At 42.4% G+C, this 22,028-nt stretch overlaps 2 protein-coding genes across 3 annotated transcripts in view; both read right to left on the bottom strand.

The window, feature by feature from the left end:
* SLC22A13 (solute carrier family 22 member 13) overlaps positions 1–6,370 on the bottom strand; it is a 10,844-nt gene extending 4,474 nt beyond the window's left edge. Inside the window, 2 exon segments of the mRNA XM_031935227.1 lie at positions 5,708–5,844; positions 5,847–6,370. Coding sequence (XP_031791087.1) covers positions 5,708–5,844; positions 5,847–6,084 — 375 coding nt within the window. The 5' untranslated portion in view covers positions 6,085–6,370.
* Positions 6,371–15,076: 8,706 nt separating this feature from the next.
* OXSR1 (oxidative stress responsive kinase 1) overlaps positions 15,077–22,028 on the bottom strand; it is a 93,194-nt gene continuing 86,242 nt past the window's right edge. Inside the window, exons 15-18 of one of the 2 annotated variants that reach the window (XM_026454881.1) lie at positions 20,667–20,719; positions 19,069–19,137; positions 18,164–18,228; positions 15,077–17,741 (exon numbers count right to left, since the gene is read on the bottom strand). In XM_026454881.1, coding sequence (XP_026310666.1) covers positions 17,667–17,741; positions 18,164–18,228; positions 19,069–19,137; positions 20,667–20,719 — 262 coding nt within the window. In that variant the 3' untranslated portion in view covers positions 15,077–17,666. The remainder of the gene's footprint in view (positions 17,742–18,163; positions 18,229–19,068; positions 19,138–20,666; positions 20,720–22,028) is intronic. The other variant, XM_026454882.1, reaches the window with a different exon arrangement.

Consider the following 22,028-nt stretch of genomic DNA (forward strand, 5'->3'; position numbering starts at 1 on the left):
CAGAATTGAGTGGCTTTGTGTGACCTTAACCCTGTTAGCCCATCTGTCTGTGTCTTGATTTCCCACTTACAGAATGTGAATAAAATATGCTACATAGTATGACCTGATATAATGAAAGGAACTAACACTTGTAACATGGTTAGCTCAGTGGCTGTGTCACAGGAAGCTCTCAGCACCTGTTATCTAGGGTGAGGCTGTGCTTTGGCCTCTGTGCTCACAGAGCTCTCAGCTGGTGGCAGACAGCTCACACACAAGGGGGGGAAGTGCTCTCTGGGCATGAGCGCCAAGCCACGGAGTCTTCTAAGGCTGGCACCCCTGGTCAACAGCCACCATTCACTACCGATCTTCAGTTTATATACCTGCTATGGCATTAAATCCTCATTCTAACCCAATAATGGCTTATCACTCCCTTTGTGCAGCAGCAGAGGCTGAGGCTTGGAGAGGCGCCGAGATGTGCCCAAGCTCTCATGGTGTTATCATGTTGCAGGTGGTAGAGATGAAGAGGGTTCCAACTTGGGATGTCAGTCATCCTCCTCAGCCCTAACTCCCACAGTGGATGGTTCTGCAGTCTGCCATGGTGGTCTGCAGAATCCCACCCTCATTTCTTGGAGCACTCCCCAGCCTGGATCCCTCCCCTATTCTAAAACCTTCAACAGCTCCCTTTGGTCTCTAGGAGAAAGCCCAAATTCCTTAGCACTATATCTAATGCCATTGAAGAGCTAGCTGTTGCCTATTTCCCAGCCTCTTTTGCTTTGTCAGCATTCCTAAATATGCCAGGCATTTTCAAGCCTCCAGAACCCAGAAATGGTTGTTCTCTCCACTTCCCCTTCCCTCCCATTCCTACTTCTTTGGTCCCAGGACAGATCACATGATCGTTGTTATTCACTGATGGTCTTCCCACCTTCCCATTCCAAGGTCCATGTAGACAGGGGAGTCATTTTTTTCTTTTCTTTCTTTTTTTTTTTTTGAGAAAGCATCTCCCTAGGCTGGAGTGCAGTGGCATGAATATGGCTCACTACCAGCTCAAACGATCATCCCACTTCAGCCTCTGGAGGCTGTATAGCTGAGGCTATAGGCATGTGCCATCACGTCTGGCTGATTATTTTATTTTTTGTAGAGATGAGGTCTCACTATATTGCCCAGGCTGGTCTCGAACTCCTGGGCTCAAGTGATCCTCTTGCCTCAGCCTCCCAAAGTGTTGGGATTACAGGCACGAGCCACTGCACCCAGCCCATTTTTTTTTTTTTCTTTTACCAAGGATGGACACGCAGGAAATGTAGGTTGAAAGGAGAAACATTCTGACCTTCAAGAGCACACAGCCTATATGGAAATATACTTTTTTCTTTTCAAATTAGTATTGTTTGCATTTAAGTTTAAATATGAAGTCACCATTTATAATAAGGAAGCTTAGGTGTCAGCTCAGAGAGAGTCTTCTGGGTCAATGGGCAGAACCTTCCTCATGGATGAAAACCAGACATAGAAGATCTCACACCAAGCCGACTGCACTCTGGAACCAAGCTTGAGATTATCACGTGGTTCAGGGCACAAAGCGTACATTTCCTTGGGAGTCACAGTCTTTGGAAGAGTAGGGGCGAGGACACCATGATAGGGTAGGGCAAGAGGCCCAAGGTCCACCACAATGCCAGCACTGTCTAGGAGAGAGGTCCTGAGTGTCGCCATGCCCCAGGGAGAGGCTGAGGTCAACATCGAGTTTGAAATATTTAACGTAAATACAAAACTATTTCAGCAATGCAGATCATTAAGTGTGCTGTTGTGAGCAATGATGCCATTGGTAAAACAGATCTACCGATATCCTACATAACAAACAAATTTACATCTGAAAATATACCAACTATTTCTAACAACTATGCAGTCATGGTTATGGTTGGTGGAGAGTCAGATGCTCTTGGACTTTTTGACGCTTCTGGGCAAGAGGGTTATAAAAGATTACAATCGCTAAGTATCCACAAACAGATGTTTTTCTAGTCAGTTTTTCAGTGGTATCTCTGTCCTCATTCAAAAATGTGAAAGAAAAGTGGATGCCTGTTCTAACTCACCACTGTCCAAAGATTCCTTTCTTGCTTGTCAAGACCCAAATTCATCTCAGAGATGATCCCTCTCCTCTTGTGAAAGTTGCCAAGAACAAAAAATGGAAGCCTATCACTCCAGACTGGCCTCGGACTGGAAGGCTGTTGAGTACGCAGAGCATTCTGCACTCACAGAGAAGGGCCTAAAGAATGCAGTTACTCAAGCCTCCAGAGCCAAAGAAGAGCCTCAGGCATGTGCTGCTGTGAACAGCTCTCCGGAGCCCTTTCAGCTCAGCTTGTGTCGCCATCACAGTAAAAGCAAAGTTTAAGTCAAACTAAGGATTAAAAATTAGGGCGGGCATGGTGGCTCACGCCTGTAATCCCAGCACTTTGCGAGGCTGAGGTGGGTGGATCCACCTGAGGTCAGGCGTTCAAGACCACCCTGGCCAACATGGCAAAACCCCATCCCTACTAAAAATACAAAACTTAGCCGGGTGTGGTGGTGCATGCCTGTAATCCCAGTTACTTGGGAGGCTGAGGTAGGAGAATCACTTGAACCCAGGAGGCAGAGGTTGCAGTGAGCTCAGATCTCACCACTGCACTCCAGCCTGGGTGACAGAGCAACATCCTATCTCAAAAAAAAAAAAAAATTGAAGTTTATTCTCTGCAATAATGCCGAATGCCTAATCCCACCAACATATACTCTTGCAAGACAAGGCTCATAGGTATGGTTCCCCTTCCCCATCCCAATACTAGTTACTTAAGTCATTGTTTATTGTCAGAAAAGTGATCAGTACTCGTTTGTTTTGTTGCTTCAAAAAAATTTTTTGTTTGCACAAAAGCAAGGCATGTTTGTGATGACTCTCTAGCACACTAATGCCAATTGTTAAGCTGCTCCTTGGTTCCCCTCAAGAGTAATGTGGGACATCTTAGTGCTGTTCTTTTTCTTTCTTGTTTTTGTTTGTTTGTTTGGTTGGTTTTTGCAGGTGTTTGTGTGAGGAGTTTATTTTTGAGTCTTTTAAAAAATTTATTCACCAGTGGACAGTCCTTAAGGGGAGGAGGACAGATTAATTCCACATTCCACTTCCTAGATCTAGTTTAGAAAACACATCCCCCCCGCCTCGTTCCATAACACAGTCCTTTCTGAGAGCTGCCTTTTCTCTCCACCCTTGGGTGTTTGATGAAACTCAAGAATGTGGGTAGAGTCTGTCTTGCCCTCCCTCATTTCTTGCACTATACATGTGACCGTGACTTTTGAGAAAATGTGCTACTTGCTGTTTTATTTTTCGAAGTTAATTTCCAACTTCTTTCACTGATAAATGAAGAGAAGTATCGCACCTTTTGAAATACACTAAATGGAGTGAGTTCATAATCTGAAAAAAAATTATTTCCTGTCATTCTCTCATAAGCTTAGCATAAATGTGCAGCTTAAGAGTGTGTGACATGGTGTTCCCAGAATGCAGCTGAAGACCCAGCATGTAGAAGAAATGTGAGGGTGATGGTATCTATAAGACAGATGTCTACGGAATGATAACACACTCTTTCAAGTTACGCAGGTCTGCTTCATCAAGGAGCTGAGGTTGGAGAAGGAGTGGGGAGAACACTTAAGAACACGGGAACCAGTCAAGGGACTCCCCTTGTTTCTGTTTTGCATTTGAGGAGCCTTCCAACAGCCAATGGAGGCTCTCTAGTTTACCAGATGTCATGAATGAAGGCTCTTCTTAAGTGTTAACAGGGATGTTATCAGCTTATTTTGGTTGCAGTTCCCAATTGCTAAAAATGTTTAGGTAACTTTTTTCCACCTTCTGCAAATCCTAATTATTACCTTAGTGTCAACTAATGCTTTCTCACATGATAATTCTTTGTGTACGCATTCTTTTCAGGTGTGTCAAACAATAACCAAAGAAAAGAGGTCCCAAATCCTTGAAAACATCCATCTAATTCTATACTCCTGCCCCTCCACCCTGACCCCATTGCAGGCACACCCACTGCTCCCCAGACATCCTGCCTGCTTCCTGCTGCCTGGCCTTTTCTGTGCTATTCTTATTCTCTGCCTGCAAAGGCCTTCCCCTCTTCTCTAGCAACATTTTTCTAGTATCCTGGTGCCTAGTTCACACATATCATCTCCTTCAGAAAGTTGCCTGCCCATTCCTCCCAACCAGAAGGAAGCAAATTCTGGGCCTTAGGACCCACCCAGCCCTTTATTCCTCTGCAAGGGGCCCAGACCTTTCCTGACCACTAGAGGAATAAGGTACCTTTCCCCTCTGACTTCCCTGCACAGTTAATTCTCAGGGGGCTTTGGCTGAATACGGTTGCATGAAGAGTCCAGCATGGGGTGTGAACAAGGCCCAGAGTAGTCTGTGAGCAATCTGGAAGGTTTTCGGGGCTTTGAGAATGATGATATTTGGCCAGGCGGGCAGAGAGTTTAACACATATAGGCATACCACAACACGTTAGGGCTGGTGAAGCTGGGACTGGCCATGGATGTGATGCTGGGGAGATGATGGAGAGGACAGTAAGCGTCAGAAGGGGCTAGGCTGACCAGTCCCAGAGCCTGGGAGCATGCATAGGCTCCCTAGAGCTCCCTGTGGGGTGGAGTGGGGTGGAGTGGGGGAGAGTCGGGAGAAGGACAGGCAGGACATATCCGCAGGCTATCAGGCTTCTGGGAGCAGTTTTATGGTCACATATTAAAAAGTGAAAGTTAAACTTTGGTTAACACATTGGTCTCTGAAAACCTCTAAAAATAAATACTTTTTCAGCCATGGGTTGGGGGAGAAGTGAATGTTTAATCCCAGATTTTCCACCATAAAGAAGATGAGAATTACATAGATCCCCTCAAGCACCCATGCCCCTCAGGTTTCTGGACTATCTGTGCTGCCTCCCACTCCTGTGGGAATCTAGACAGCAGGTGTCTGGCATGAGAGCCCCAGCTCCATGGTCAACTCACTGCATTGCCCTGGCTAAGCCATCTCCTCATTCTGTGCCTCAGCCCCACCATCTGGGAAGCAACAGAGTGGGACTGGATGCTTTCACAGGGCCCCTCTTGCTCAGAGGTGGCTAGGGTGGGAAGTTTTCTGCCTGCATCTCTCCTAAAAGAAGGAAGTTAGCAAGAATGTATGCTCAGTTATCCACTGGACAAGTCCTAGAGTCCTGGATGTTCTCCAGCATCCCAAAGGCAGGCTGGCAGAGATCTAGAGAGAAAAACGGAAAGGTTTGAAGCCCAGCAAGCAGGAAGGTAGTGAAATGGACAGGGAAAGTGATGGCATTAGAGAGTTAGGAAAACAGGAACATAGGCAGACATGCAGGGACACTGAAAGACAAAGAGAACTGGACAGACAGATGAGAACACTGGGTAGAGAGAAAGGCACAAAGATGGGAAAACAGGAGAGGACACCAACTGGGGAGATAGCCAGAGAGACAAGGAAAGAGAGGGACAACAAAAGGATGGGCAAAAATGGGCAGATGGGCAGACAGACTGGACAGAGAAGACGACAGGCAGATGGGTCAATAGGCAGAGGACAAAGAGGAAAATGAGATTGACAAAATGAAAAACATATGTGCCCATGGTTGACCATATGGGCATGGGGCAGATACAGAGCCAGTGACTGAGGGTGAAGAGTCAGGCACAAGACCCGACAGACCCACAACTGGTGGAGAGACCAGCACAAGGAAAAGCCTACCTCATTCTTTAGGGATGGGAGCCTGTTCTCAGGATATTCCCAGCCCATATCACAAGGCTGCATCTCATTGAAGTGGTGGCTGAGGATATCCTGCAGACTGGCATTGGTGGCGGGTGGCCGGAACATGAGGCAGGGTCTGGGTGGCCTGCAGTGTCCAGGGGCACGCTCAGTGCCAGCTGTTCAGCAGCACTCAGGTTGAAAGTGTGGTTCTTCACCCAGGCCACTGCACAGTGGTGGGGCTCATCTAGGACCATGAAGACATGGGCAAAAAAGTAGAAGGGAGACAGGAAGTTGAGAACACACAGCAGTATCAATAGTTGTATCTGGAAGCGACCAAAGTCACCTATTTCAGCCAGGACCTGGACAAATTGAGCCATGTCTGCCACTTACCACCTCCTCAGCCTGGGGATACTAGGGTAGCTCTACAGCTTGGCTCTGGGAACTTGCTCCTCTGGGCAGTGGTGATAGCTGCATTAATGTTTAATCCAGCCTTGCCCTGCTCCACCTGTCACTCCTCAGCCCCCTATGTGTGACCTGGGAAGGGTAGAGTATGATGAAAAAATAGTCCACATGGATGAAGCTGGAAACCATTATCCTCAGCAAATTAACACAGGAACAGAAAACCAAACACCACATGTTCTCACTCATAAGTGGGAGTTGAACAATGAGAACACATGGACACAGGGAGGGGAACATCACACACTGGGGCCTGTCAGGGGGTGGGGGACAAGGAGAGGCAGAGAATTAGGACAAATATCTAATGCATGTAGGGCTTAAAACCTAGATGATGGGTTGATGGGTACAACAAACCACCATGGCACATGTATACCTATGTAACAAGCCTGCACGTTCAGCACATGTATCCCAGAACTTAAATTAAAATTTTAAAAAATAGAAAAATAAATGGTCTACTCCAGCCCGTACCACCTCTAATTGCATGCTCAACTCAAATGAAACAGGTAGATGGGTCAATCAACAGGCAGAGCAGGCAGAGGTAAAACCACTACAGTAAAACGCTGACAGTAGTTGCAGCACTCAGACGGACACATAATTCCCTTCTAGGGACAGCCCACACTAGGCAGCATGGATAAGCAGGAGAGCAGCAAGCACCTAGCCTACAGATAAACTTTGCCAGCAGCCCACTCTGGCCTCTTGATCCTGATGATTTTTCTCTCCTGTGGGTGTCTGGTATGTGGTGATATGCAATACCTGCCAATTCTAGGAGGCAGCATGCAGACCAGGAGCCCCACCAAAAGCACAAGTGCACTGCCTTTTCAACACCAAAGACAAACCAAGAATACAGAGCAATGACAGAGTTGCATTTTGAGCTCTGCTTTAATGAAGAAGGAAACCATTAACACACTCTAAAGACGAAAACAAATGCAAGTAGCCCAGCCTCCCTGAGCAATCTCAGTGACAATGAACACAGGACAAAGTATGCCGCCACCACAGCCCACACACACACCAGGTGCATACACAGATACATGTCTGCTTGTGTATGCATAAGAAAGCATTTTCATGTTCTGAATTTTGAACTATTTTAAGGGATAAGCATAGGAACACCACTGAAGGGAATGCAAGGAGGCAATGTTGTGTAGGGCAGCCCTGGCCGCCTGACTGGCACAGCTGCTGGTAGCCTGTTAATCAGTCAGCCTGCAGTACAGGTCAAGACAGGGCAGACAGTGGAGGGCAGAAGCAAGGCCTGACATGCTGCTCAGGGAGCATGCTTTGCTCTTTGCCCCACCCCAAGCTCTCCCGCCAGGATCACCACTGTCCCCAGCTCTTTTTTCCTTCACTTAGCTTCCTTGAGTGTTCTTACTCTCATGGTCTCTATTGAATAGACAGTTGCTACCAGTCGCCACTGCCTAGTCTGGTATTCCCCTTATGGGGAAGAACTGAGGTGAAGACAAGCCTTGTCCTCTGCCCTCATCATCTCCTCACTCCAGTCAGAAAAGGAATTTTTGCTTTGTTTGGCTCCAGGCAACCAAGGAAGCTAGAGCTGGGAGGCAGGAAACGTGAGCTCTGCCAGTGATTCACCCTGAGAATCTGTTCCTTCCTGGCTCTGGCCCTCAATTGCCCCATCTGGGTAAAGGATGGTCTCTAAAGATTCTTCCACTTCTTGGTGTACAGTTCTAAAGCAGAGAAAGAAAGAATGATTAGCAGACTCCTGACAAGAGTGAGGCCTGATCAAAGACCTCCCTAGAGTCAGTCTCCAGCTGAACGATGATCCCCAAACCTTGGAACTGAGGCACTCAATGTCACTGGTCTCACATTACCTCTACGTTCCCCAAATCCTAATGTTTTGCTTTACTTCTTTCTCCCCTAACTTTGTCCTCCCTTCCTCCCCACCATATCCTGTAAAGACTGCCAAAGGCTCTCTGTAATGCTTCAAGGCCCATGACCAGGTATCCTCTTTGAAGCTGTCTTCCTCATTTTCCTCTTTGTACCTGCCTTCATTCAAGGCCACAGCTAAGACCAAAGAGGGGTGTAACAAGAGTTTTCTAACCAGCCGAGCAGTTTTAAGTGGAATGAATACACTCTCCATATGGGAAGTATCAGGAAGATCACTGGCAACCATGTCCAGGGAGCAGAGGGAGGTGTCCGTGTGTGGGGTGGAGGGAGAGGGAAGTATTATTCCTCAAAGATCCCCTGCAGGGATGGACTAGATGATGTCTCAAATCTTTTTCAAATTTGCAATTTAAAGAGAGGGTGGGAGACTGAGAAGCACTTGTAACATTCACAGTGCAGAGACACAGGCTCACTAAAAGACGAGACCTAATCACAGGACCATAGACTGCTTTCCCTCTCCCCACAATTTACCACATCATTAAAGGCCTATTTACTGTAATTCCCTTTACCCAGTACACATCACGTCTAGCTTTCAACAACAGATTACAAGGCATACAAAAAGGCAAAAACACAGTTTGAAGAGACAGAGCAGAGATCAGAACCAGACTTAAATCTAGCAGTGTTTTGCCCTGTGACTTCACTTCTTTGACAGATCTAAGAAGAGTTATTCATGTTGGAATTACCAGACTGGCAATTTAAAGCAACTATGATTGACATGCTCTTAGGAAAAACTCAATTTTTCCTCTGCTCTCACACCAACAGAATAATCAAAAACGGAGACTTCTGTGACCTCCAAATATGTGGGAATTTCTCCCCACCAGCTAGGAAGCAATTAATTCTGTAGCCAACACCAGCTGGGTTTCTTCCAATTCAATTCCAACACTATCTACTTGCAGAGAGCATCAGACCCCACAGGTTGAGGGCTAGGTCTCCAAGACTGGTGTTCCCACTTTCAGACACCAGTCACAAGTCTGGGCCTCTGGAACTTCTGACAGACTCACTTAAGGTGGGGTTCCCCTGACACCTCTTTGGGTTAATTTGCTAGAGCAGCTCACAGAACTCAAGAAAATGCTTATGTTTACCAATTTATTATAAACAATATTTAAAAGGATAGAAACAAACAACTAGATGAAGAGATACATAGGGTGAGGTCTGAAAGAGTCCCAAGCACAGGAACTTCTGTCCCTGTGGAATTGGGGTGCACTACCCCCCCAGCACGTGGATTTTTTTTTAAGACAGGGTCTTGCTGTTTTGCCCAGGCTGGAGTGCAGTGCACAATCATAGTTCATTGCAGCTTCATACTCCTGGGCTCCAATGATCCTCCCACCTCTGCTTCCTGAGGTCGCTGGGATTACAAGTGTGTGCTACTGCACCTAGCTTCCTGCACATGGATGAATTATTGTTCACCTTCCCTGTCACCCTCCATGTGTTCAGCTCCCTAGAAGCCCCCAGTCCTGTCCTCTTGGGCTTTTTTGTGGAGACTTCATTCAATAGGCATGATATGAATAGAAGCATGGACAACCATGTCAAAATGTGATTGTACAAAAAGGATATGATCTAACCCAGCAAGCCCTATCTGTTCAGATTCTTTTTGGCCACTCTGTGTAGCATTCCTTCCTCCAGGATATAGGGCAGGTCCCCCCTCTGGAATGAGGGCCTTTTATGACCCACAATCAGATTAGAGTCCTGCCTTGGGCAGAGAAAAGGAAACTGGAGAAGGTAAGAAAGAGAGATTCTGTTCACTGTAACAAGGGTTTATGGGAGTTATGGGCCAGGAACTATGGACAAAACATACACACACACACACCCCCCAAAGATGCTAAGGGCTGTAATGGAAAGTAGACAGCATACAAGAACAGATGGGCAATGTAAGCAGAGAGATGAACATTCTAAGAAAGAACCAAATAGAAATGCTAGGGATCAAAAACACTGCAACAGAAATGAAGAATGCCTTTGATGGGCCTATTGGTAGACTGGACATGCCTGAGGAGAGAATCTCTGAGCTTGAGGATATCGCATAAAAACTGCCAAAACTGAAAAGCAACAAGAACAAAAACTGAAAGGTGAAAAACAGAGAATAACCAAGAACTAAAGAAAAACTACAAAAGGTATAACATGTGCAATGGGAATTCTAGGAGAAGAAAGAAAAAGGAACAAATGAAATATTTGAAATAATAATGATTGAGGATTTCCCCAAATTAATGTTGGTCGCCAAACCACAGACCCAGGAAGCTCAGAGAACACCAAGTAGAATAAATTCCAAAAAACTACACCTAGGCATCTCATTTTCAAACTACAGAAAATAAAAGATAAAGAAAACTCCTGAAAAAGCCAGAGGGAAAAAACACACCTTACCTGTAGAGGAGTAAGAATTACATCTTTGGGAGGCTGAGGCGGGCGGATCACGAGGTCAGGAGATCGAGACCATCCTGACTAACATAGTGAAATCCCATCTCTACTAAATATACAAAAAATTAGCTGGGCATGGTGGCACGTGCCTGTAGTCCCAGCTACTCGGGAGGATGAGGCAGAACTGCTTGAACCCGGGAGGCAGAGGTTGCAGTGAGCCGAGAGCATGCCACTGCACTCCAGCCGGGTAACAGAGTGAGACTCTGTCTCAAAAAAAAAACAAAAAAAAAAAAGAATTACATCAGCTTCTCAGAAACCACATAAGCAAGAAGAAAGTGGAGTGAAATATTTAAAGTGCTCAGAGAAAAAAGCCCCACCAACTTAGAATCCTGTATCCTGCGTAATTATCCCCCCAAAATGGTAGAGAAATAGAGACTTTCTCAGGCAAACAAAAACGGGGGGAATTTGTTACAAGTAGACCTGCCTTGTAAGAAATGTTAAAAGAAGATCTTCAGAGAGTAGGAAAATTACATAGGTCAGAAACTCGGAAGTACATATAGAAATGAAGAGTATCAGAAAAGAAATAAGTGAAGGTAAAAAAAAAAAAAAAAGTTTATTTTACTTAAACATAATTGACCTAAAAGATAACATTTTCTTCAAAATAACAGCAGCAAATTAGATTATCTTTGCTTGTGTGTATATATATACACACACATATATAATATATATGCTTATATGTAACTGAAATGAATGACAGCAATAATATAAAGGATGAGAGCGAGGAAACAGGATTATTTTGTATTGGTACTACCTGTGAAACAATATAGTGTTATTTGAAAAAAGACTTAAATTAGTTAGAAATATACATTGCAAACTCTAGTCAACTACTAAACAAAGATAACAAAAGAAGTAAAATTGGTATGCTAAGAAAGGGGAGAAAATAAAATCATATAAAATTCTCAATTAAAACTACAAAAGGCAGAAAAAGAGAAGACAAAAATAAGTTTGAGGAACAAGGGCAACAAATAGAAAACTATAACAAGTGTTAGTCCAACTGTATCAACAGCAGATCACTTTACATGCCATCAGTATTAAAAACATCAACAAAAAGGCAGAGGTAGTCCGTGTGGATCAAAAAAACCCAAGACTCAACTGTATGTTTTCAACAAGAAACCCCCTTTAAACATAGACACATATAGATTAAAAGTAAAGAAATGGAGAAAAATATACCATGCAACACTAATCAAAAGATAGTAGGAGTCGCTCAGACCAAGTAAAGTTACCAGGGATAAAGAGGGACATTACTTAATGGAGTCAATTTTCCAAGAAGATGTAACAATCCTTAATGTGTATGTACCTAAAAACAGAGCATCAAAACATGTCAGGCAAAAACTGATAGAAGTGGAAGGAGAAACAGATGAGTCCACTATTACAGTGGACACCCACATGCAAAAAAACTTACTCTACAAACATTCTTACACCCTTCACAAAAACTAACTCAAAATGAATCACAGACCTAAACAGAAAATGCAAAACTATAAAATCCTTAGAGGACAACAGGAGAAAACCTTGATGACCTTGGGCATAGTAATGACTTTTTAGTTACAACACCAAAGACGTGCTCCATGAAAGAAATAATTGGTAAGCTGGACTTTATTACAGTTAAATGCATCTGCTCTGTGAAAGACACTGTTAAGAGAACAAGAAGACAAGACACGGACTGGGAGAAAATATTTGCAAAAGGCATATCTCATAAAAGACTTAACAAAACTATACAAAGAACTGTTAAAACTCAATAAGAAAATTAACTTGATTTTAAAATGAGCAAGTCTATTAACTATAAATGACTCTTTAACCTTCCAACCTCACATATAGAGAAACCAACACCAGGATATAATTTCTCCCCATCAGTTCAGCAAAAATTAACAAGTATAATATATTCTGTTGGCAAGTCATGCTTACATAAGTAAAAATTGAACTCACACATAGTGAGGGAAAAGGGAAAGCTCTTCCTTACAGTAGAATTCCAATTAATAAATTTAGAATAAGTGATGGAAACAGAAAATCTTCATTTAGTCAGAATCTGGGACAGTTAATTTAAAACAAAAAAGAAAAAAATTATTTAGCAAATATCACAGTTATAATTGAGCTACATAAGAATCATCAAAGAATGCTAACGTTTTTGAGCAAAGTTATGAGTAACAAGATTTATATAATCTCAAACTACCTCATCACAAAACATTAATTATAAGAGGAAAAATAGTAACTTTACAGTGGAGAAATCCAGCAAACACACCTTAACCAAGTGATCAGTTAACATAACCACTAATGAGATGTTTACATGGTGTGCTTCCTGATGATGAATTGCAAAGAGCCTGACATCAATTCAGTGGTTTTCTCTAAATGCATAGCCTGAATTTAATCATGAGACAACATCAGATAAATCCAAATTGAGTCATTCTGCAAAACAACTAGCCATCATTTTTCAAGTGTGAAGGCCATGAGAACAAAGACCAGGAGCTATCCCAGATTGAAAAAGTCTAAGGAATTATAACAATTAAATACAATGTGAGATCCTGAATTGAATCATGGGACCAGAAAGAGTAGTAGTGGGGCAATTGACAACTTTTACATAACATCTGTAGACTAGTCAATAATATATCAATGTTAATTTCCTGATTTTGATCATTGTAAGTGGTTATGTAAGATGTTAACATTTGGGGAAGTTGGGAGATGGGTATAGGGGAATTTCTTTGTATTGTTTTTGTAAATTTTTTTGTAAGTCTAAGATTATTTCAAAACAAAAAGTTAAAATTAGGGGGGAAGTGGGGAGGGCTAAAGACCTGAACACACACCTCACCAAACATACACAGATAGCAGATAAGCATATGAAAAGATGCAAATGTCATTAGGAAGTTGCAAATTAAAAAGAGGTATCACTACATACCTATTAGAATGGCCAAATCCAAAATACCAGTAACAGCAAATGCTGTTAAAGATGTGGAGTAACAGGAACTCTCATCCACTGCTGGAGGGAATACAAAATGGTACAGCCACAAGGTTTGGTAGTTTCTTACAAAACATAGCCTTACCCACGATCCAGTAATGGCACACCTTGGAGTTTATCCAAATAAGCTGTTGCTGTTTTCAACTGTCTACACAAATATCTGCCCTCAGATGTTTACTACAGCTTTATTCATAATTGCCAAAATTTGGCAACAATCAAGGTGTCCTTCAGTGGGTGAATAAACTGAGGTACAGACTATGGAATATTATTCTGTTAAAAAGAAATGTGCTATCAAGCTATGAAAAATCATTGAGGAAACTGAAATGCATATTACTAAGTAAAAGAGGAAAATTTGAAAAGGCTACATACTGTTTGATTCTAACTATATGACACTTTGGAAAAGGCAAAAGACAGTAAGAAGATCAGCGGTTCTCACAGGCTAGTGGGGGAGGGAGGAACAGGTAGCACAGAAGTTTAGAGCAGTGAAACTATTCTGTGTGATACTGTAATGGTGGATATATGTCATCATATATTTGTCAAAACCCATAGAATGTACACCACCAGGAGTGAACCCTAATGTAAACTATGGACTTCGGGTGATAATGGTGTGTCAATGTATATTCATCAATTGTATCAAATGTACCACTCTAGTGGGGGATGTAGTGGAGGCTGTTTGTGGGTGGAGTCAGCAGGTGTGTGGGAACTCTTTGTATCTTCTACTCAATTTTATTGTGAAACTAAAACTGCTCTAAAAATTAAAGTCCATTAAAGAAAAAAACAAAATAAAACAAAACAAAATGAAAAACCTTGGGGTAGATGACCTGACTCAAAGGAGGAGTCCCTGAATGGATGCACTGAGTATTGCTGCCGAACAAATAAAGCTAAGGAACCAAGCCTAGTGATATGACCTAGCTTGTCAGAAACGGGCAAGTGAAGGCTCAATTTGCCCTTGACCCTTTCCCTTCCCTCCAGATATACCATGGTCACTTACGAGTAACCAGTACCTCCTCCCTATCCCTATGATAGTTTGATTCCACTTTTATAACTTGCTTATCTTGAAAGCAAACTCAACTAGCTGCAGGCCAAACAGTACTGTCAACTCCAAGGCTCCACAGCCCTGAGCTCTGAAATACCAGGACCCACAAGCAGTGTTATCATGGATCAAAAGCCACTGCCGTCGGGAAGGATGGATGATGAGGGAAGATTCGTCCTGCAGTTGGGAGGACAACAGGAATACAAAGGAGCCTAGAATCTTATATGTAACTTCACCATTGCAATATCAAAGCCAAGAAGAGATAAGTTCAGCCCTGTTCTGAACTTTCAAAAGAGACTCCCAAGGGCTTGAATCTGGCATCCTTCCTTGCCCAACAGCACGAGCAAAATCAAAGATTTAAAAAAGATCAAAAGATAAGAAAAGGAATTCCATATCCCACCCTAATTCCTTGGGCTGACCTCATCCCTCCCTTTTAGGGTTGCAGTTTCCCCAACTATATAATGGCTTTAACGGTTCTAGGTAATTTGTAGATCAACAGACACACTTTATAGTTTGTATGTACTTTGGCTTCTATTCACATGAAAAATTAAAGTTGATGGTGATTCCCTGACCCACAACCCACAGCTCTCTGCCAACGGCCACTAAAATAAAGCATCCATACACCACTACGGACAATTTACTCTTTATTGATTAAAAATGAAGAAAACATGCAGTAAAATACAAAGTCCAAAAAAAGGAGGAAAAAGTTGAATATTTTACATCTTCCATAACCTAGCATACATCATAAGGAGGAATCTCCACTTATTGGTACATTATTATTCTATCCTCCAGATTATTAAATATTATCAGCTGGCTCTAGGGTTTGGTTCAAAACTTAAGCAAAAACCCAAACAAATCCATTAGTCATTTAGAAAGACCAAACATTTCACAAATAGCATTGGCACATATTACTTTGTGCTATAGTTAGTCCCTACTCCAGGGATAAGGGGATCCTGGGACCTAGTGACAGAGGTGCACTCTGAACCAGCATTCCTAGAAAGGAGTACAGTCACTCACTAGGTTACATGCTGTTCCACCTGGGCAGTTTCTGTTCATGTATTTTCTCAGTATCACTGCACAAGCCAGCAAAGGGATTCTACCACACATCATGCAGAAGAAATAACACTGTCCTGGGACATGGTGTCTGTCTTCTAATTCCTAGCAAGGCAAACAATGAACTGAAAAGAAGGAGAAACCCCAGCCCAATTCTATTTGCCATGACTGCCCCACTGCAGTTCACAGGTAATGATGGGCTAGAGAAAGTGAACAGGGGATGGGCTGCTGCTCACTCCCAGCTGGGCACCAGACCATCTCCACATAGAATGCTAGAACAGAGTGATACTACCACCCCTTGGATTCATAAATAAGTAGATTATGATGGGTTTGTTTGAAACAAACAAACAGAAAGACTCTAAGGTAAGCCACTAGTCTTGTGCCAAAGAGGATGCTATCTCTTTTCTATACCTCATTCCCACCTCCCCGTCATTTTTCCTCTCCATCCCCCCGCAACAAAAAAAGAAAAAGAAAAGCTAAGTATTTTTCTAGCAAGCTGGTCAATCTTCTTTTCTCCCTTCTGGCTCAGCAGGCTCCCTCCTTTTACCAAGACTGCTGGGACATTGAACTTTGGTGTCTGATTTTCTCACCTACTCTCCTCCCAACTCCCATCTGAAATTCATCCCCTCTTCCTCCCCAACATCCATCTCTTTCCCAGCATGCCTTTGCACCTAGGGCAGGTGAAGAAAGCCCATGACTAAAACTAAAGGCTCAGAATGAAACAAAAGGTGTGACAAGTTATTTGTGGGGAAGGCTTTCAGATATGTTCCAAGAGAAAATAAGGTAAAACAACCTTGTTCATCAGACCAACACTTCTGGAAAGGGCTCGAGTGATTCTGTAAAGGGCAACTCTCCCCCTTTCCAGGGACCCACAGCCCATCTTTGTGTATCTTTTTAAGGCCAGATTGAGTATCCCACTCATATATAAAACTCGACAGGGTTACTAGCAGTTAGACAAAGACTATGAAACGGTAGGAAAAAAGAAAAATCAACCTCACTGATTATTCACATATTGCATTATGAGTGATCTTTTTAAACCTAAAGAATAATTTATATTATTTCTGTAGAAAATCAAATGAACACTGTCTACTCATAAAACCTAAAAGTCACGGCACATGTGGTTTCACTTTCCATCTTGAGTTAGCTTCAGCACACAGAGACCCCCTCCAAAGGGTCAGTGCAGGAGAGCAGGCAGAAGGCAGGCCTCTCCGGCCCAGTGTGTGTCTCCTTTATTGCTGTAGAAATCTCAGCCTTGCATACCCATTTCCTCATGACTTGGAGGCCAGGCGAACTGATTTTCATGGGAGGATTGAGTTTTTCTTCAATTTAATATTTGAAAATAAATACTTCTCCAATGATATGAATTATGATTTTCCTGTTCAAAAACCACCTCTTGCAAAATTCACATTTACAAGCCATTACTCGATGTTGTCTGTAAAAACAATCCAAAGTTCCACTTTGAAGGATCCAATGGCTGAAGTTCGGCTACAGTCAGATGTTTTGCACCAGCTGAAGTTAAGGCTAGCAACCCTTTCTGGAGAGAGCAATGAAGAAGGGGGTGCCTGAGGGCAGCTTCAGCAAAACGCTTAGAAACACCATGAACAAAACAAGAACACAGTTTAGGCTGCCTCCATCTGAGGCTGTGCTTTTTCCTAACAAAGGTTGCTAGAATTCACATCAGGTACAAAGAAAAAACACTAAATTAAATTCTCTGGGCTCCAGCTGAACAATCAATTCTACTTCAGTGGTAAAGAGATATCCCAAGATGTCCATATCCTGGCAGGTGTGGGGGAACAGGCGGGATGAGGAAGCCCGATACAGCTGCTACTTTTCCACCTGGGCCATCATTGGAGTAAGGCAAGAATGAGCTGACAGATCTCCCTCCTGGGCCTTGAAGCACATGGGCCACTTCTCAGATGGAGGAAGACAGGGGACATATGAAGTAAGTTTACTAACGGAACTCTGGGGATGCTGGCCACTAGTGATCCAACTTTTCTTTTCCTGTGGGAAAAGGAGGAATGATGGCAGGAAGAACATAAAGACTTCTAAAGCTCCTAGCCGGGAGGTTTGTTGCTGGGTTCTTTGGCAGTAGTGGGTTTAGGCCAATAGAAGCAACAGAGATACGCATGTGTGGAATCTCCTTAGGCCGCCTCTTCCAGGGTTGTGGTTTAGCTGATGCTGAGCTGGGCAAATCCTATCAGTTTACCATCATCAGGAATATCCGAGCCTTCGACACCAGATGCCTAAGAACCAAACAAAATGAGAAACTGTGATTATTTAAAAACAAACTTGCAGGTAGCAAATAAAACTGACATGGGATAGTGGGAAGGTAGGCAGTGGGCAACAGGTCCCTAGGATACAAATAGGAGACTGACGAAGGTATTTATTCCAGAAAAGAAGGGGGCTGGGTAAACAGCTAGGGTCAGACTGGCTAATAGTTTCTCTTATGAATAGCCAAGGGGCTGGGGTCAGAGGTTTCCTGGCATGGACAGAGGAAGAGTGGCCACTCAAAGGGAAACATCAGCCCAGGGCACTGGGGAGGCTAAATGAACAGAATCCACCACATTTTAATATTCTCAACACTCAGGGCACATAGAAGCTGGTCTGGAGAAGCTGCCAGTGCGTAAAAGGCAAGATGTTTTCATAAGGAAGAAGGGATGAGTACCAGTTTGAAAGTGACAGATCGATTTGACTGAGGTTCTTCCACAATTTTCTGCAAATTAGCTGCCACTGTAATCATACAAACAGAGAAGGTAATGAATGAGAAGTTACATAAATCCACTTTCAACCGTATTTTAAAAGCTTAAATGGTAGTTAAGAATATGCTCTGTACAATCAAAATGGAAGCAGACAGATCAAATAATCACTCCCCAAATGAAAGTGTCTTTTAAACTGATTTCTAAGTAGTACACCTTGAGCCACTGTCAAATTGACTTTCTTTAAAATGTTGTATTAAGCTAGGAAAGACATGCAGGTAAAAGAGGTATGATTTCCTGATTTATGGATCAGAAACCCCAAGGCCAGAAGTCAACAAACCAGCCTGTGGTCTGTTTTTGTTCTCCGGCAAGCTACGAGTGGTTTAAAAGCGACAGACACTGTACATGGCCCGCAAGGCCTAAACTATTTACTATCTGGTCTTTCATGGAAAACTGTGCCTAAGGACATGGTCTTTTCCTTCAGTAACAAGGACCTGTGGCCTCATTGGGCCTTCTCTCTTCCTTCCTGCTTTTCTAGGACTAAATCTCTAATGACTTTTGTTCAACTTGGGCCACAAAAATTAGGTATCCAAAACAGATCAGATATGGCCAAGCTTACTTTAACTTGTTACTTTTGCCATAATTTCTATTAGTCTCCTAAAGACCTTGGGTGTGCTTTCACTTACTATCATTGGAGGTCACAAAGCAAACTCAGAGGTGAAATTTTGTGTGTGTATAAGGAACTATCCCATTATCTATAATTTCAGCAAAGTCAAGAACCATCAGACCTACTCAGTGAAATTAAAAACCTGCTTTTCTATGTACTAAGTATACAGAGACACAGGAGCACATGGGCAGAACGCAATGGAGTTACCTATTACTAAATCCCTTCCGTCGACCAGGCCAGCAGAAATGAGTTCCTGAGAGACACCCTCCGCTGTATCTGCAAGGACAAAGAAGACAGTGCTCTGTTTTTTGTGCATGCTTGACGCTGTTAACTCTCATAGCTAGTGTGGGTGTCAGTGTGCCATGCTAGGCCCAAGCTGGCTGCTAAATCCACAGAACCAAGAAGGCAGGCAGGGTCTTCCTCCCAAAGACTTTTCCTATCACTGGGATTATCTCAAGTGAGGAATTCTCACAGATCTAGCTAGAGGGCAGAATCTGTATAAACCAGGTGGCAAATATCTGGTTTATACAGCTCAATGTAAAGATAACTTTCTAAATGGTGTAATGTAGATGGGTTCCGGCCCAGTCAGAAGAGCACCTGACACTGATGTTGCAGGGGAAGTTCCTATTTTCGAGTACAATCCTGGACTGAGCTCTCAGAGCTCTGAGACATGATGTTGAATACTGAGCATCTCTAGGGCTAAAAAACCAGAATGATTTATTCTCAAAAACCGAGGCAACAATTTTTGTCTCAAAAAATTTTTGTCTCTTCTCTTTGGGAATCACACTCCAAGTCTTTTACTAAATTCATTTACTTTTTTATTCTGGTGGGCTTTTCTTCTTATCTAGTTATCCCAGGTGGTACAATCTGAGCAATGGGTATAACTAGAAAGTAAAAAGATGAGGATAGAATATCCCCAATTAACCTCATCTTCAACCGACTCAGTAGTACTGGTTCCCAAGGGCTTGAAAATGAGCACCTCAGAAGGAACAGGAGGACTGCTGCGGAGAGTGTCCACACATTCACACAGGCAACCAACAATTTGAATTAATTCCTGAAAATGTGATGTTGCCTGGTTTTTAAAAAGTAAAACTGGTAACACCTCTGTACACCTGCATCTTTTCTCTTTAGTGGTTAGTTGCTGATGATAGTGAGACAGCAAGAAGAATAAGCATGATACACAGAACAGATACTTGCTGGCTACTCCCCAAATTACAATCCTGAGTAATAAAGGCAAGAAACAAAACACGCCTTGTTCAAGGTGAAGTTCGACAGCCAGAAACAGTACATGACAGGCCTCAGCTTCTGTCTGAGGAGAGAGGAGACTGCAGACCTTGTTTCTTTACTATCATGGAGGACAACCATGTACAAAGCAAGAACTCTGGATTCTGACAGATCTGGTTTGAATTCCAGCTCTACCTCTTTCCAGCTGTGTGACCTTGAACAAGTTACTCTGCCTCTCTCTAAGTCTTGATTTCATCATCGATAATAAGGGGATAATAATTTTTCCTTAGTAGGCTGCTGTGAGAATTTAATACGATAACGCTTAAGACAATGCCTGGCCTATACTAAGCTGTGAAGAGCTATTATATATTTATTACTGTTTGTGTTATTATATAAGGTTTTCTAAATGTGTTTAGTAGTCTACAAACTGCATTTTTATCTCACTTATATGCTCCCCAAAACCGGGAAAATTTTTATTATCTTTTAAAAGCAAAACTTCACAAAGGACAGAAACTTCACAACATATTTCATTGAATCACAAATTAGAAGCTATTTCGTTTTCAATCCGTTTGATGCCTCACCTCTCCCAGGAGTAAATTCAAATCGAATATCATTTAGTTCTTTTTTGGAATTCCTATGAAAGAAAGCAGAAGGCATAAAATAAGAATTTCTAAATTTATGCAAAGAGATTCTGCCAACATGTATTAAGAAAGCTGTGCCTCAAGAAAGACTGTTTTGTTCCCATAGATCATACGATATATTCAGATATGTTCACACTGCAGAGCTCAGAGCAAAACCAATTTAGAATGACCATCTAATTGTCCTACAACCCTTTGAATCTATGTCCCTTACTAATCAATATAAAAATTTCATGCCTTTGAGTAGATTCTTATATGCCCATTGCCATCCTTATTCCCACTAAGAACATATAAAACTAAGAGGAAAATTGTATGAGCACAGGGAGGTGTGATTAAAATGATACAGGATGCCTTTTTCATCCCTATCCCCATTCCTACATGCCCACAATTCATTGCCTACCACTGGTGATCAGTCTTGGCAGACTCATAAAATGAAATACACGATACTCCCTCAAATTCCATAGGAATTCAAACAATATACGAGAGATGGGGATAATAAAGAAAAATTTTAGAAGTAGTTTTTATACAGGACTTAACAGATATGCAGGATTTGGGTAGACAGAGAAGATAGGGAAAGGAATTGGGTCCATACTGACAGCAGAGTTAATACATGACTCCAGAAATTCAAACATGACTGGTGAGGTACAATTTCAGTGATGACCACACCACGTACTGAGATAAAGCAGGATCCCTGGAGGTTATGAGGTTTAAAGACAGAGAAATGAGAGCATTATATATCTAAGGGCAGATATGCCTGCTCACTTAGGACTCAAATCTATTTTATATAAATAATGGAGAGGATTTACTTCTATTTGAAGCATAATATACTTGAGGATGTTACTGAAATTGTGCTTAAAATAGAACTACCCATCTCAAATATAACCTGCCCCAAATGATTTTCCCTTGCATTGTGTTCTATCTACACAGGTACATACAAACTTGTACTTCTGCTTGTATACACTATCTGAAATTTGCTTTTAGCTGTGTAAGTACATAGCTCAAATCAACTTCCAACCTAGACTTGGTTATTAAGGGAGACATTTAATTTTCTCTTTTCTCAGTATCCATCTTTCCCACAGTACCAAAGAGTGCTATACATAATCTGTGCTTAATACATTTCACAATAATTTTCTTAAAGTGTTATTCTTTATGTAGAATTAAAACAGCATGAGGTTGTCAAGACATCCTAGTAATTCAGAATTTTTGAGATGAGACCAGGTATACTGAGTAGGCTTCTGTAAAGGAAAGGTAACCAAATCTGCTTTTCACATTTATGGCATAAATGCATTGCTCCTAGTAGCAGGG

This window comes from Piliocolobus tephrosceles, chromosome 2 (genome assembly GCF_002776525.5).
Source record: "Piliocolobus tephrosceles isolate RC106 chromosome 2, ASM277652v3, whole genome shotgun sequence".
NCBI classification, from domain to species: Eukaryota; Metazoa; Chordata; class Mammalia; order Primates; family Cercopithecidae; genus Piliocolobus; species Piliocolobus tephrosceles.